We start from the raw sequence: 17,062 nt of genomic DNA, 5'->3' as shown, positions 1-17,062 counted from the left end.
GAGAGTAAAACAACTTTCTCTTTGTTAGCGAGTGTGACATCCCACATCAGCTCGGGAAAAAGGTTGTTGGCGCTTAAATGTGTAGATGCATGGAGCATGTTTAAAGTCGGAATAGGGAAGCTTACACAAGCCCATGACTGTCAGGCCAACAAGAGGAGTGGGACCAATGATGATGACTTGGAGTTTTTACTTATTTGACGGACCGGGTTTTTTTAATGAAGGTGCTTATTGTTTTTCTTTTTGGTCATGTTTGTGCTAGGAAAATATGATAAACGATTGTGTACATGGATAAAAGTCATGATTTTGTTGCTGCTACGCGGACAAGGTTTGAAATTAGCCAAACAGCAATTCTGATTTTCTCTTGAACCTAGTTATTCCCAGTACATAATTGTCCCTTTTTTATGCTTATCTTGTTACTTCTCAGTGCAATCACTCACTGTTCTTTTAGGCTGTCTTGCTCCCTCACATAGTGTCACACTCACAAATATGCATGCTATTCTTGATCTTAATACCAACGTATTCACGTGACTGAAATGAGAATATTGAGGTGGATGATAGAAGTGACTAGAAAAGATAGCGTTACTGATCAAAATGTGATGAAAACTCTAGGAATAACGTCAATTAGTGACAAAATAAGAGAAAATAGACTTTAGGTGATATGGACACAGAAACGTAGACCCGTTGAGAAAACGAGGACGGTTAAAATTAATATGAAATTTCGTAATTGAAAATTAATTTTAAAATATTAAATCTTAGAAGAAACATTGTGTGTAATCGAATAGAACGGAGAAAAAGAATTCATGTGGCGGGGTTCCAGTCCATGTTGCTCTGTGTGTGTGTGTGTGTGTGTGTGAGAGAGAGAGTAGAAAGCATACCGTCCTGGAAAATGAGCAGCTTATTGTTCTTCCTCTGCTCTGCTGTTTGACTTTTTTCACACCACACAAAGGGCTTAAACGAAGTGGACCACAATGGGTTGACTTCCTCTGAGAACTTGATGAGAAGAGCACTAGGTTTGATTTCGATGGCTGGGTAGGTGGGACCCTTTGGAATATGCATTAGTGGGGCCGTTTTGGCAATTGATTTGGCAAATCTTCCACCAGAGAAAAGACAGATTTTGCAATGGTGATTATTGACCCGTCAAAGCCCATTCAAATGGGACAAATTAATAAATCAATGGGCTAAACAGCTTAGTATTCATTAGTTTGCTGATATTAGGTAATAGACTTTTGTCAGAAGACACTAATAGCTGGTCCAATGGAATTAGGAATTAATTGTGATAGAAATTGGATAAGTAATAAGGAATTATTATTATTAATTTTTGAATAAAGTAAACTAACATAGACTCGAATTTTTAACTTTTATGTAAATAAAGAGATTAGCTCAATAAATAAGGCTCACGTCATTGTAAAATTTGGAAGAGGACAAATTTACACAGTTTTATTTCTATATGAAGAGATTATTTTTTATTTTGAATCTGTAAAGCTAGTTCGCTCTCCTCCCATTAGCCCTTTTCCCGAAAATCTCCCTCAAAGGGAAAAAAAGAAGAAGTTAATTTTCCAATTCATCTAGTTTTACTTGAACAACTGAATAAGGAAAATGATTTTATATTAGGCTTCGTTTGTTTAGAACTTTTAATGTATAATAATATATATTTAAAATGTTTTCAACAATTTTCAATTTTCACAAAAACAAATAGCTTACAAGACCAGAATGACTTGTTTTTTATATTTATTAAGTCTTTTTATTTATTTATTTAAATTAACTCAGAAACTCAAATGGCCACCAAGCACAAACATATATATAGCTACACAGATACATACAGTACAAATGTTTACACCTATACATATATATCCATATAAAAATTTATATATATGTTTATATAAGTGTGTGTATATATATTTATATACCTATATTTGTACATACTACACATGCATACTTGTTTATAAATTAACTTCATATGTTCGCAATATCAGTTACGGTCCCGGTATAACGAATTCGAACAAAGTCATTGTAAATTGACCGATACGAATCGCTTATCGAATTTAAAAAAGAATCGCGTATCGACTGATACGTCTCGTATCGAACGATATTGCTAACCAATGTATGTAAATAATTATAAAATTACTGTATTTATTTTTTTTACTTATTAAAAAAAAAAAATTCTCGTATTTACATTTTATTTTTTCCGGCTTTTAAGGTTGGAACCTCCGGGATAAGAAAAGCAAATGTCTTGGCAAACATGATTATGCTTCCGTCACTTTGTGTGCATTAACTGGCCATAGTGGTCAAATGAGCAAGCCATGTCAAATGTACCATTGAGAGAAAAAATAAAATAAATAAATAAGTAGTCCTAACAAAACAAAATGAAGATCGGTGCTTGAAACAGAGAAAAGTGTACTTTTTAACTTTTACTTTTACTGTGGAAGGACTTTTTAATTATTTTAAACGCCATTAACTTTGAATTTTATTGTAAGATAATTTCAAAAGAGCAAGGTTGTGATGAGGTCACTCTCCAATAAGTTTGCGTCATCATTTGTTGAATTAAATTAAATGTGTAATGTCATATAACATTCGACCTAACATAAAATGGTCATGCGAATGTAATAGAGGAATAGGAAATTAGATTATGTTTATTAATTGATCCTAGGGATCTAATGTACTCATGTCAAGTACTGGACTCTTGGGAGAAAAGAACAAACATTATCAAGATTGGTCCTGAAAGTTGAAACGGAGTAAAGAAATTTTTTTTTTTTTTTTACTGTGTGGAAGGACTTTATAATTATCTTAAACGTGATTAGCTTTGAAAAAAATTCAACAAAAACTTTGCAAGCACGTGTTGTGACGAGGGCATTTTCACAATGAGCTCACACCCTAATCTGTTGAATTGGATTAAATATGTGACATCGTATCACATTTGATTTAATGGATGTTGCACATGTTCACAAGAGAGCGCTCTTGTCATAGTTTATATATATATATATATATCTTAAAATATGTATCCTGCTACTTAGTAAGAGGATTTTATGACAATTTACAAAAATAATCAACCCTTTTTCTAATTACTTAGGGTTAGCTACATAATTACTATGTTTTCTTTATGCTCAATTTAAGGCATAGCCTTTGTCAATTTACATACTATCGTTTGTTGAGAATAATACTAGGGAGAGATTTTATAACAATTTAATGATTCTAATTTGTGTGATGATCAAAATACTTGCTCACTACTTATCTTCTTTGATTATATTTGGATGATCTACTTAGTTTACTTTGATAGTCCCCTTAAATCTCATTTTAAAATACTGTAGGAATTGTTTATCATAGCTTTTACTTCTACTTTTATGCAAAAAAGAAAAAAAAGAAAAGAAAAAAAAAAAAGAAGGCAGAATCTATTACTTTCATTTGGCTTATATGTTGGTGTTTGTTTACTCGTTTTTTCATATTCTCATGGCACAAGATAGACGATGTTTGGGATCGTCTAATCAACAGTTTGTTTTTAAAACTTTTTATTTTATTTTATTTTTTTTCATTCTCAAAAATAAAGGACACGTTTGGTATTTGAAAGTTTCATTAAATTTAAAACAGCTTACCGAATTTTTAAAAAGAATGTATTGGAGAGACAAAACAATTATCAATACCAAAAAGTCAAAAGCAATGTTTGAAAAGTTAATCGTAATAGTTGGAGATTAGTGATACACTCTTACATGTCTTAAAAAAAATCAAAACAGTTTCCAATTTCAAAAGTCAAAAACAATGTTTGAAAAACTAATCTAAATAGTTGGAGATTAGTGATACACTCACGCACGTTCTTGGGAAGAAAAAAAAAAAAAAAACACAAAGGAGAGCTCAACTGCACGAGGATGCATGAACTGGCATCGTGAAACACATTTTTCTACCTAAAAAGAAAGCACAAGTCTTCCACACGGCCAAATTAAATATGGCACTCTTGGGGATCATGAAATCTCAAGGTTCTAATTTAATGGGAAGAATAATCAAAATTTCATGATGTAGTATCTTCTTGGTAAATACTAAATACAAATATTTGTCAACAACTTCATTTATCAAATTGACTTGACTTTACTTTTCATAATATAAAATGGCCTTTTTGCACAAAAGCTCAATTTTCCAACGATTATTTTCGCTTTCATTTGACTATGCCATTGTAGGAACAACCAAACTTGTGACATTAGTCATTATTATTATTATTATTATTATTATTTTGGAGATGAAATGCTATACTCCATTAAGCATCTTACATCTATTGTCAGAAAAATGCAACTCCTTTTGAGAACTCAGAAAGTTCCTTTCAAAGTGTTTTGGTAGCTGAGGGTGATTGCACTACCATTGCAAAGACAATAATAGGAGAGCACATGGGATAACAATTGTAGAATTATTAATGGCAAGAATGATAGTGACAAAAAAAAGGGTGACAATAATGGAAAGATATATATATATATATATATATATATATATATAGAGAGAGAGAGAGAGAGAGAGAGAGTCGAATGTAAGGCTTATAAAAAAACTCGTATGCCCCAAATTGTCCAACAAGTCGAGTTTAGACCAAACCAAGACTCTTTTTTGGTCCTTTGGTTGTTATTATTAAAAAATAAAAAAAAATAAAAAATAAAAAAAAACCACAATTGAGTTCACAATACTCTTTTTTGCTCCTTAGGTTATTAAAAAAAAAAAATTGAGTTCACACCACCTTTTACCAAATCAAGCTAGACTCTTTTCTCTCCTTTGGTTATTAAAAAAAAAAAACACAATTGAGTTCACACCACCTTTTAAGATTCATTTGTGATATATTTGGTTGTATGAAATCAGTTCCTTAAATTTTTTTTTTTTTTTTTTTTTTTTTTTTTTTTTTTTTTTTTTTTTTATATATAACAAGTCAAAAATAACAATCAAGCGCTATAGCGTAACAAAGTAAGCATGTGAATCTCATACAAGAGGGAAAAAATAGAACAATCCAAATTTTTTCTTGTTCGAAGTAATGAACAATACAATTTGTAACCGATTTTTCATCAATCTTGGTATCGAGTTCATGAAGAGTAAGCTAGAGTTAAACTTGAACTTAATCATTTGATCAAATGAGTCGCTTGAATTAAGTTCAAGGTAGGTGAGTAACAATTAATGTTTCGTTTGGTAGAATAGAAGAAAATTAATTGGATGAAATGGAGAGAACAAGAGATGAATGAACATCCTAGGGAAGAGATTGTGTACCTTCCCATTTTGTTTGGTTTGATGAAAGACAAAAAATGAGCTAATACCAGAAATTTTTTGTCATGAGATAAGGGAAGAGAAAATGCTAATATAAGGATAGTTTTGTAATTTATAAACATTTATAATAGGGTTAAGTGCAGAAAACAATCATAATGTATACTTTGTGTAACACTTTCACCACTATATTTAAAAAGGTGTGTTAAAAATACTCCTATTGTTTTAAAACTATGCGGAAACACCCTTGAATCAGAAATCTGACATAAAGTAATGTTGTAATAACCGTTTTGCCCTTTTACTCTTTTGAAAATGCTCAAGGGGTATGTATACTAATAATTTCATAGTATAGGGGTGTTATGTATACATTAACTATATTTAACCCACTTTTAAGGATTTTCTCTCACCTTTTTCGAAAAAAAATTATCTATATATTTTCGCTAAAACTGTATTATCTCTCTTAAAAAAAAAATTAAAAAAAAATTGTTGTCACTACAGTATATATGGAATGAAAACTTTAGTTCCTTTTATAATTATAAAAAAGAAAAAAATTATTCCCTATTAAATTTTAATACTGTTATTAACCGGCCAGTGGTCAAGGATTCGAACCTCAATGACGTATATATGTGTTAGTATCAACTAAGAAAAAAAAATTTAATATATTTATCAATTTTCATTAAATATATAATTAACAAATTAAATTAAAGATACTTTATTCATTATATATAAACAATATACATTTAATTTTTTGAACTTTACACAAACACACACACACACATATATAATTCTTTACATAGCAACAAATGAGTATTCAATCTTTATTGAGGTAAAAAAAAATGGATGTTCAATCACTTACCGTCATTATATTATTCAAATTGCGATAAACCTACTTTCTTAATTAAATCTAACCATTAAGATCAAAAGATTCAAAACAACAATAGTTTATAAAGTGCAAAAAAATCCTATAATATGCTTATAGTGCATATCACACCCCTCATGTACTAAATGACCATTTTCGTCATTTCATAAAATGATGAATTTTTAAATAATATATAAAATATGTATATAAAGGCAATTTAGTCAAGCTATAACTTAAATGTGTCAGGAGGGACCTATTTGTACCAAATTAAAATTTTAGGCGTGTTATTTGCACATGAGGAGTGTGATATGCACTGTAATCATATTATAGAGATGTTTTTTACATTTGACCCTTTAAATAACATTGTTTTTCTTCCTTCAGGCCGTCCATATTTGGGGGGAAGAAAATTTGTGAAAGATGAAGGATAACTCATTCATCATCTTTTCTCTTCTTTCCTTGTATCCTCTCTACCAAATGAAGGAAGTATGTTTGTTAAGAAAATTTGTGAAAGAGGAAAGATGACTCATTCATCATCTTTTCTCTTCTTTCCTTGTATCCTCTTTACCAAATGAAGGAAGTATGTTTGTTTCTTTCTATCTTCTCTCTTTCCTTCCTATCATACATAACATAAGTGGCGATATTTTTTTTTTGGCAAGTGTGTCTCTCAAATAAGTTCCAAATTAGCAGGCTTAAGTAATTATTTCAAACTTGAATTGAACTCCAACAAGTTCCAATTTACCATAGTTAAGCTTAAATAACCATTTCAAAATTGAACTGAACTTGAGCAAGCTCTAATTTGACATAGCGGAGCTTAAGTAAGCATTTTTAACTTGAATAAAACTTAAGAGCATCTCTAGCGGTTTGTTAAAATATCATTTTGTGTAAAATATATACTGTCACCTATGATGTGTAAATTTTTTCCATCTTCAGTAGTCTGTTAAGATACATTGTCACATCAACAATGTGTAAAAGGATTGTGTACTGTATACAACCTTTTTACATTGTCAGATCAACATATTTCCTTTCTCATCCCTCTTTCTCATTCTATTAAAGAATCAACCAAATACTAAGTAGGTTTGTAAAAGTTACGTGGGATCCTCGCATGACACATGGTTAGTTGTAATTGGAAGATATATTTTTACACAAAATGTATAAAACAATCGTTGGAGTTAAAATTAAATAATTCAAAATTTTTGTGTAAATCCATCATAACACGTCAAATTTACACAAAAAAATATACATAACGGTTGGAGATGCTCTTACAAGTTCAAATTTAACCTAGTTGTGCTTAAATAATCATATGAACATAAAAATCTTCATTTGCAATTTAGTCAATTTAAAACCAAATAAACTTCCAATTTAGTCCATTTGCAATCTCAATACCCATATGAGAAACAAAATTAGTGTTAGATTAAGTTTCTAATTACAGCATTACTCTAAAAAAAGAAACAAAAATCTTCTAGGTAGTTTAGTACTAGCAATGCTCTAAAAAAGAAATAAAGATATCCAAATTTTCTAGAGATAATTTCTAATTTTGACCTATGATTTTGGAACTCCAAAAACAGTCTCGAACACTGTAAAATTTTAAATTCATATATCATATAATAAACGGAGTAAAGTCGCCTGGTACAATGATAAAAATGTCCGGATTGTCCTAGGTTCAAACTCTATAAGAATAATCCACTTTTTGCTTATAATACTAAAACTTACATATGTATCAAATTTATTAATCCTCCCAACAACCTTTGTTTGCGAGCTCAAATCCCCTGCTGTGAGTTACCCTGCAGTCCCCTGCTGTGAGCTGATGAAAGGTCTTAGTTTGGCCACGTGTGCTTCAGTTTGTAATATGTCTGTGGGCTCCACTAAAATGGTGCAAAACGCATTATTCTGTTAAATCTGCCTTCCGTTAAACATCCATCTCTCGGCATCTCTGGAAAAGCCCAAAAGAGCCGGCTCTACAAATTAATTGAGCCGTCTCCAAAAAATTGGGTTGAGCCGTCTCCACATTTCTTCTTGAGCCGGCTGTCCATTATTTTTTTTTTTCTTTCATTTTTATTTATTTTTGCTTGGCAAGGAGCCGGCTCTAAAGATTCTGAGAGCCGGCTCCATATTTATTATGAGCCGGCTGCCAACTCAAAGAGTCGGCTCAACAACTTAGAGCCGGCTCCATTGAACTTCAAGAGCCAGCTCCATTAAATCCCAAGAGCTGTTAAATTTAGGTGTGAAATTAGTTTGGCAAAGGTGTGAAATTAGTTTGTTAGAACTGTGTGAATAACTTATTTTGATGGTGAAGGTGATCAGTGTCCCTACTTATTAAACTTCACAATGTATTTTTTCTCATAAATATGACATAATAACATGTGAAATGTGTAATTGCCGCATACATGAGAAGACAAAATATTTGGATAACACTTTGGTATCTAATGAAGCCAACTCAGTTAAAAAAAAACAATTATGGAAGATTTTACATTCACTAGAATGGTTATTGAAGATTATAGAAGAAAATCCTACAATTAACCAAGATTTCAAATACGCTAGAATGCTTAACTAATATCAATTTCAAGTAAAAAAAATCATAATTTACACTAACGGATGACAAATGAAAGAATTAAAAAATGTTAAATTTAGGTGTGAAATTAGTTTTGCAGAGGTGTGAAATTAGTTTTACAGAACTGTGTGAATAGCTTATTTTGATGGTGAAGGTGATCAATGTCCCTACTTATTAAACTTCACAATGTATTTTTTCTCATAAATGTGACATAATAGCCTGTGAAATGTGTAATTGCCGCATACATGAGAAGACAAAATATTTGGATAACACATTGGTAACTAATGAAGCCAACTCAGTTAAAAAAAAAAAACAATTATGGAAGATTTTACATTCACTACAATGGTTATTGAAGATTATAGAAGAAAATCCTACAATTAATCAAGATTTCAAATACGCTAGAATGCTTAACTAATGTCAATTTCAAGAAAAAAAAATTCATAATTTACAATAACGGATGACAAATGAAAGAATTAAAAAATGTTAAATTTAGGTGTGAAATTAGTTTTGCAGAGCTGTATATATAGTTTATTTTGATGGTGAAGATGATCAGTGTCCCTACTTGTTAAACTTCACAATGTATTTTTTCTCATAAATGTGACATAATAACCTGTGAAATGTGTAATTGCCGCATACATGAGAAGACAAAATATTTGGACAACACATTGGTACCTAATGAAGCCAACTCAGTTAAAAAAAAAACAATTATACAAGATTTTACATTCACTAGAATGGTTATTGAAGATTATAGAAGAAAATCCTACAATTATCGAAGATTTTAAATACGTTAGAATGCTTAACCAATGTCAATTTCAAGTAAAAAAAAAATCATAATTTACACTAACAAATGACAAATGAAAGTATTAAAAAATGTTAAATTTAGGTGTGAAATTAGTTTTGCAGAGGTGTGAAATTAGTTTTACAGAACTGTGTGAATAACTTATTTTGATGGTGAAGGTGATCAGTGTCCTTACTTATTAAACTTCACAATGTTTTTTTCCTCATAAATATCACATAATAACCTGTGAAATGCGTAATTGCCGCATACATGAGAAGACAAAATATTTGGATAACACGTTGGTACCTAATGAAGCCAACTCAGTTAAAAAAAAATAATTATGGAAGATTTTACATTCACTAGAATGGTTATTGAAGATTATAGAAGAAAATCCTACAATTATCCAATATTTCAAATACACTATAATGCTTAACCAATGTCAATTCCAAGTAAATAAATATTATAATTTACACTAACAGATGACAAATGAAAGAATTAAAAAATGTTAAATTTAGGTGTGAAATTAGTTTTGCAGAGGTGTGAAATTAGTTTTATAGAACTGTGTGAATAGCTTATTTTGATGGTGAAGGTGATCAGTGTCCCTACTTATTAAACTTCACAATGTATTTTTTCTCAGAAATGTGACATAATAACCTGTGAAATGTGTAATTGCCGCATACATGAGAAGACAAAATATTTGGATAATACATTGGTACGTAATGAAGCCAACTCAGTTAAAAAAAAAAAAACAATTACGGAAGATTTTACATTCACTAGAATGGTTATTGAAGATTATTGAAGAAAATCTTACAATTACGCTATATTTCAAATACGCTAGAATGCTTAACCAATGTCAATTTCAAGTAAAAAAAAATCATAATTTACACTAATGGATGACAAATGAAAGAATTAAAAAATGTTAAATTTAGGTGTGATATTAGTTTTGCAGAGGTGTGAAATTAGTTTAGTAGAACTGTGTAAATAGCTTATTTTGATGGTGAAGGTAATCAGTGTCCCTATTTATTAAACTTCACAATGTATTTTTTCTCATAAATGTCACATAATAACCTGTGAAATGCGTAATTGCCGCATACATGAGAAGAAAAAATATTTGGATAACAAATTGGTACCTAATGAAGCCAACTCAGTTAAAAAAAACAATTATATAAGATTTTACATTCACTAGAATGATTATTGAAAATTATAGAAAAAAATCCTACAATTATCCAACATTTCAAATATGCTAGAATGCTTAACCAATGTCAATTTTAAGTAGAAAAATATCATAATTTACACTAACAGATGAAAAATGAAAGAATTAAAAAATGTTAAATTTAGGTGTCAAATTAGTTTTACTGTGAAATTAGTTTTACAGAACTGTGTCAATAGCTTATTTTGATGGTGAAGGTGATCAGAGTTCCTGTGATCAGAATTTTTAGAGCCGGCTCCTTGCCAAGCAAAAAAAAAAAAAAAATAAAAGAAAAAAAAAATAATGGACAGCCGGCTCAAGAAGAAATGTGGAGACGGCTCAACCCAATTTTTTGAAGACGGCTCAATTAATTTGTAGAGCCGGCTCTTTTGGGCTTTTTCAGAGATGCCGAGAGATGGATGTTTAACGGAAGGCAGATTTAACGGAATAATGCGTTTTGCACCATTTTAGTGGAGCCCATAGACATATTACAAACTGAAGCACACGTGGCCAAACTAAGGCCTTTCATCAGCTCACAGCAGGGGACTGCAGGGTAACTCACAGCAGAAGATTTGAGCCCTTTCCTATTTTATATATCTCCACTTCTTAGAATCCCACAAAATTCAGATCAAAATGTTCACATACATTCAATAAATATATATATATATATATATATATATATATATATTTATGTAAGTAGGAGTTAATATCGTTATTTATGAAAAATATTAATGACATCATGATGACGTCAGCTCCCTACTCACATAAAATTAGTTAGATTTGTTTAATTATCGAACTCCCTATCATTACTCGGATGTATATATGATTGTGATATAAATGTTAAAATTCAGACACATTCGACTACTTTTATATGAATGAAAAATATCACAGATAAGTAATACGTTTTAGATTCTTGAATTATTTATTATTTTTCATATATATATATAAATGTTTAGGAAAAATATATATATATAAATAGTTCAAGAAACAAATAAAAATTAGTACAAAATGTGTCTGAAATTAGACACATCCAACTACATTTAAATGAATAAAAAATGTCTTATTCTCAAAATACTTATTATTTTTAATATATATATATATAAGTACTTAGATAATCAGACGATTATATCAACTCAAAAAACAATGGATAATAAAATGAAGATTGGCGACCACAAAAGGCCGGTGATTAATTACGGCTATGATCCATTAATCACTTTTTCCACACGCCCTTGATTAATGATCTATGCGCGGTTTGGGAGTTTGTTCTTGACACGGTCGTTGACTTGCAATAAAAAGGTCAATCAGTTCCCAAATTGCGGCTCACTAACCATGTGACTCACACAGTGAAAAATAAATAAAAATAAAAGTGATGCGTATAAAATGGAGACAAGACGCAGAAAAAAAAGAAAGCAAACAATAGACACAAACCAAGAAATAGCGAAGAGGTTTCAAGGAAAGTTTATAGACTCTAAACACACATAGAAAAGTCCAACAACATAGGAAGAGTCTCCCTTTTCCATAACAAAACAAACAATACCAAACAATTTCATTGTTTCTTTTCTCTCTCTTTGATTTCTGAAACTTAGATTGTTTTTGATCTAAACATACCCATTTCAATGTTAGTGAGCTAAGTTGTTTCAATTGAGTTACAGAGTTTAATATGGGCAATTGCTTTGGATCTCAGCCCGGTGAACCTAATCCAAGTGCCTCTAACCCCAGCTCCACCACTAGACCTTCTTCAACTACAACAGGTACAAACACCAAGAAAATCTATATACACACACAAAAACACACAGTGATTACTTGTTCTGGGTTTTTAGCTTTGTTAATTCATTTTGTGTCGATTATGTGTTATTTTCTAGCAAAATTACCACATGGGTTCTCTCTATTTTGTTGATTTTGAGATTACAATCTGTTTGACTTTACACACACACACACTGATTACTATTTCTTGGTTTTTTAGCTGTGTTGATTCCTTTTGTGCTAATTATGTGTTATTTTCTTGCAAAATCACAACATGGTTTTCTCTATATTGTTGATTTTGTGATCACAATCTGCTTGATTTTTGGACTAGGTTATCACAAATGTTGGTCCTTTTTTACAATTCAGGAAAAACCCATCACCAGTGTCACTGTTCTTTACTTGATTTGAGTACAAACTACAAAGTACAAAACCCCCTGAGCAATTGATGGTTTTCTTTGTGTATATGATTCAGGGAATTCGAGTTTTTACAGCAACGGTGCCGGACTTTCGGCTACAAGCAGCAGTGCCGGTCAAAGCCGGTTTTCGGCAGCGGTGAGTGTGAGCGAGGAGACGTTGTCGACCGGAGAAATATTGCCGACGCCAAACTTGAGGATATACAGTTTTGCGGATTTGAAGAGTGCCACAAGAAATTTCAAGTCAGATACAGTGTTGGGTGTGGGAGGTTTTGGCACTGTGTTTAAAGGGTGGGTTGATGAGCATACACTTGCTCCAGCCAAATTTGGCACCGGAATGGTTGTCGCAATCAAGAAATTAAACCCTGAAAGTATGCAGGGCTTTGAAGAATGGCAGGTACTGGTGCTACTATTTAGTGGCTATTGTTGATGTTTATTTTCTTTGTTTGGTTGAGTTTTTAAAGGAAGAACATAGTCCTCATTTATCACACCCTTCACACAACAACAACGACAATGATAACAAAATAATATTTATAGCAATACTAATTAGTACTAGAAGTGTTTTTTTTTTTTTTTCTAATTTGGAAGTTGTCTGTGTTTACAAATGGATCAATACTCTCATTCCTTACCATTGATTAGAGTGGCAAATGTGCTCCTGTGCAGTATTAGCTTACCTATTTTGTGCTTTTAGGTGACCAATATAAAAATAATGAGTCTGTTTTATCGAGGCAGTTCATCGTCATCCTTGCTTTTTATCCCAAACAAATGGGGTCGGCTGTCTTTTCAAGTTGGTTTTATGGTGAAAAGGTGATTGTATCAAATTTCATCTTTTCACGTTTAGTACTTGATTTTTGTTGAAGGATTTTATAGTGAATAGTTTGTTGCTAATTTCATAAGTATACTGAACTTAAAATTGCAGTTGCCAAACTTGTTAAAGATCTCAAGACAGTTTGTAGTAAAATTTGCTATATGGCGACTAGCACTCAAAATGCGAGTAAGATCTCTGTGTGTGTATATGTGTAGCTTTTGTCATTTTTGTATCATCAGATATGGGCATATGCCGCATACCTTTGGCAGATGGGGGACCTCGATTAGGTCAAGGCCACTGTATTTTAAAAGCAATTTCTGATGTTAAATGTCAATATTGTGTCTACTTTCTATACATGTTTATCAAATCATCTTTGAGTTTGCTTTACATATGTCTGTGGAGGGCTTTCTGTACTCTGCTGTAATGTTCTTTTAAGTATGCGTCTTTCTGGCTTTTTCCAAAGATCTTCAACTCAATTTGCTTAGCAAGACAACAAGTACGTGGCTTGCAATGCACAAGTGCACTACATTAATTCAGCTGCTTGAATTCGAGCCTATGATTGCTTTCGGTTTTATTTTTTGCCTCATGATTCTTGTATTTGGATGTTTTATCTTCTATTTGTAAATTTTAAAACGAAACGAATTCTCACCCAGTGGCTTGAATTCGAGTCTCTGATTGTTTTTGGTTTCATGCTCTTCCTAATGATCCTTGTTTTTGGAGGACTTTTAAGTTTTATGAAAACTGAGAAATAATGAGTTTACGGGTCTAGGCATGCAAAATAAGTTTGAATCTCTAATAATTCACATGGACTTTTAGGATCTGCGGGATATTTCTACTGTTTAATATGCATGTTTAAATTTTTGTGGTACCAAGATGCAGAGTTGTGATCACCCTCTGCTGGCTGGTTATATGGTTTTTATAGCTGCAAAGCCTATTAGGGGATATATAGCTCACAGGCATATCAATATTTTGACTGATCTGAATTTCAAACGCTTAAAAATCTTTGTGATACCTTTCCTTGATAGGACTCATTTAGAGCTTTATACTGTCCTCCTTCAAAGACCATGCTTGAATTTGTAATTTGCTTCTGGTTCAAAACCGGAAAAAAGCCTCTTCATGCGGAGGTAAAGGCTGTGTGCATCTGACCCTCCCTAGACCCTACAATGGCGGGAGCCTCGTGCATTGGGCTAGCCCTTTTATTCTTGCGCCAAGACAGAATGCGCTATGGACTGCATAATTGGCAATATTTTTAGTGGTTGGCCCAGCTGAAAGTACTTGGTCTGATTGAAGTTTCTTGCATCTGCTATGCTTCATGGATTAACTACTTTTCTCATGAAACGTATATTTTGCCTAAATATATAAAGTATTTATAGTACAATTCTTTCAATTAAACCAATCATGGTCTAATCCCAATTTATACACAATTTAAGTGAACTGGTTTGGGAACCGGCCATCAGCAGTTTCTTTTGATGTACACACAATAAAATCCTTTCTATTGAAGCTAATACTTTGCTTCTTCATTTGAAAATGCAGTCCGAAGTGAATTTCTTAGGGAGGCTTTCTCATCCGAACCTTGTTAAGCTGTTGGGATACTGTTGGGAGGATAAAGAACTTCTACTTGTATACGAATTTATGCAGAAGGGAAGCTTGGAAAACCATCTTTTCAGACGTAAGATCTTTAGTGAAGAATAAAACGAAAGAAAACAAAAGCTTTTCTTGTCCGCAGTTAAATTGAATTAATTGCGTGATTGTTTGGTTTTGCAGGGAGTTCTGCAGTTGAACCACTTTCTTGGGACATAAGGCTCAAAATAGCCATTGGTGCTGCACGGGGCCTAGCTTTCTTGCATACTTCGGAAGGACATGTTATTTACAGAGACTTCAAGGCTTCTAATATACTGCTCGATGGGGTAAGATTCTATATGATCACAGCTTTTTGTTTGAGGCTAAGTTTTCTTGTATCCTTGATGATTGTTAAGAAGGAAAAGAAAGCTAAGCGTATAGCAACTATCTTAAAAATAAAAAATAAATATAAATAAATAAATAAAGGGGGAAGAAAGAAAAGGAAAACTTGGAATGGACTGTCAACAGATATTAGGGGGCAATTTGCACGTATTTTCAAATGTCAGGATTTATGTGCACGTACTAAACTACAGGGGTGTTTTTTTGCACATTTTTTATATGGCGGGGATTTTTTTTTTTTTTTTTGGCACTTTTCCCTAATATATATAACAATATCGTAGTTATATGTATGCATTTCTCATCTATTACCATTGGTACTCCCCCTTTCCATTTTCCGTTATAACTTATAACAAACAGACTCAGAGAAATAAAATGGGTATAGGGTAATGATTGTTCTCAAAGCTTTTCTTCGTCTAATGTTTCTTGTTTTTACAGAACTACAATGCAAAAATATCAGATTTTGGCTTAGCAAAATTGGGGCCTTCAGGTGGAAACTCACACGTGACAACCCGAGTTATGGGCACATATGGTTATGCTGCTCCAGAGTACATTGCAACAGGTAAACAACCATTCTTGTGAAGCCTTCGCTAAATGTGTTTGGAAATGACCTCGACCACGACAACAACACAAACACGCGCGCACACAATCAAAATAGAAAAATGAAATATAGGTAAAATGATTTAATTCACACATCAGTCTATCATTGTCAACAGGTCATTTGTATGTAAAGAGCGACGTGTACGGTTTCGGTGTTGTGCTGTTGGAGGTGCTGACGGGTATGCGGGCACTCGATACCAAACGCCCCAGTGGGCAGCAAAATTTGGTTGAGTGGACGAGGCCTCTTCTTTCTCAAAAACGGAAGCTAAAATCCATTATGGACGTACGTATAGAAGGTCAGTATTCTACCAAGGCGGCATTGGAGGCCGCACAACTCACGCTAAAATGCCTGGAAGCGGAGCCTAAAAACCGGCCCTCCATGAAAGAAGTTGTGGAGGTGTTGGAAAGGATCGAAGCTATGAAGGAAAAACCGAAAGAATCAAGAATTAACACCTCCAAATCTACAGGTCATCGAAGCCTTGGACAACAACCGCCTAATCGACACCGTTCTCCACTTCACCGAAGCTACCATGGCGTTGGAAAAGGAGCCGGAAGATATCAAACATCACATTGAACATGGTAAGCTGATAGATTGGATTCAACAATGTGCATGTTTCGTCGATCAAAGTGTTTTTTTTTTTGGTTATTATTATCAAATTTTTGTTTCAACTTCTTCTTACAATCTTTTTTCCTTCCCTTTTTTCTTCTTTCTTCACAAATTTTGTACTGGCTGTTGCCATTTGTAACATGCAATGATTGTGTTGCTGACACTATACCGTGATTTTAATATAATCATTTGTGAACAGAATTACAAATTTCATCCGTCATTTGACTAGTTTTCAGTAAACTTGTTTTGCAATACCAGGCTATTTGTTGGAAAATGTAGCTATTCTTGTTATTGGAAGTGTGTGTGTGTGTGTGTGTATATATATATATTTTGTTTTGCTAGAT

At 32.4% G+C, this 17,062-nt stretch overlaps 1 protein-coding gene across 2 annotated transcripts; it reads left to right on the top strand.

Moving 5' to 3' along the window:
• Nucleotides 1-11,967: 11,967 nt before the first annotated feature.
• On the top strand, nt 11,968-16,938 carry LOC132266476 (probable serine/threonine-protein kinase PIX13). Of its 2 annotated transcripts, XM_059767351.1 has the most exons (7): nt 13,012-13,144; nt 13,439-13,554; nt 13,667-13,741; nt 15,089-15,224; nt 15,320-15,462; nt 15,950-16,073; nt 16,228-16,938. In XM_059767351.1, exons 1-7 carry the CDS (start codon nt 13,138-13,140, stop codon nt 16,683-16,685), a joined length of 1,059 nt encoding a protein of 352 aa, XP_059623334.1. In that variant the 5' UTR covers nt 13,012-13,137; the 3' UTR covers nt 16,686-16,938. The 2 variants fall into 2 exon arrangements, with proteins under 2 accessions (XP_059623333.1, XP_059623334.1); XM_059767350.1 differs by lacking the exons at nt 13,439-13,554; nt 13,667-13,741 and adding an exon at nt 11,968-12,342 and having other exon boundaries at nt 12,807-13,144.
• Nucleotides 16,939-17,062: the final 124 nt, after the last annotated feature.

This window comes from Cornus florida, unplaced genomic scaffold (genome assembly GCF_030987335.1).
Source record: "Cornus florida cultivar Cherokee Brave unplaced genomic scaffold, ASM3098733v1 CherokeeBrave_3.0.0_Hap2_Chr07, whole genome shotgun sequence".
NCBI lineage: Eukaryota > Viridiplantae > Streptophyta > Magnoliopsida > Cornales > Cornaceae > Cornus > Cornus florida.
The sequence above is the reverse complement of the archived record's forward strand: the minus strand, read 5'-3'. Positions and strand labels throughout refer to the sequence as shown.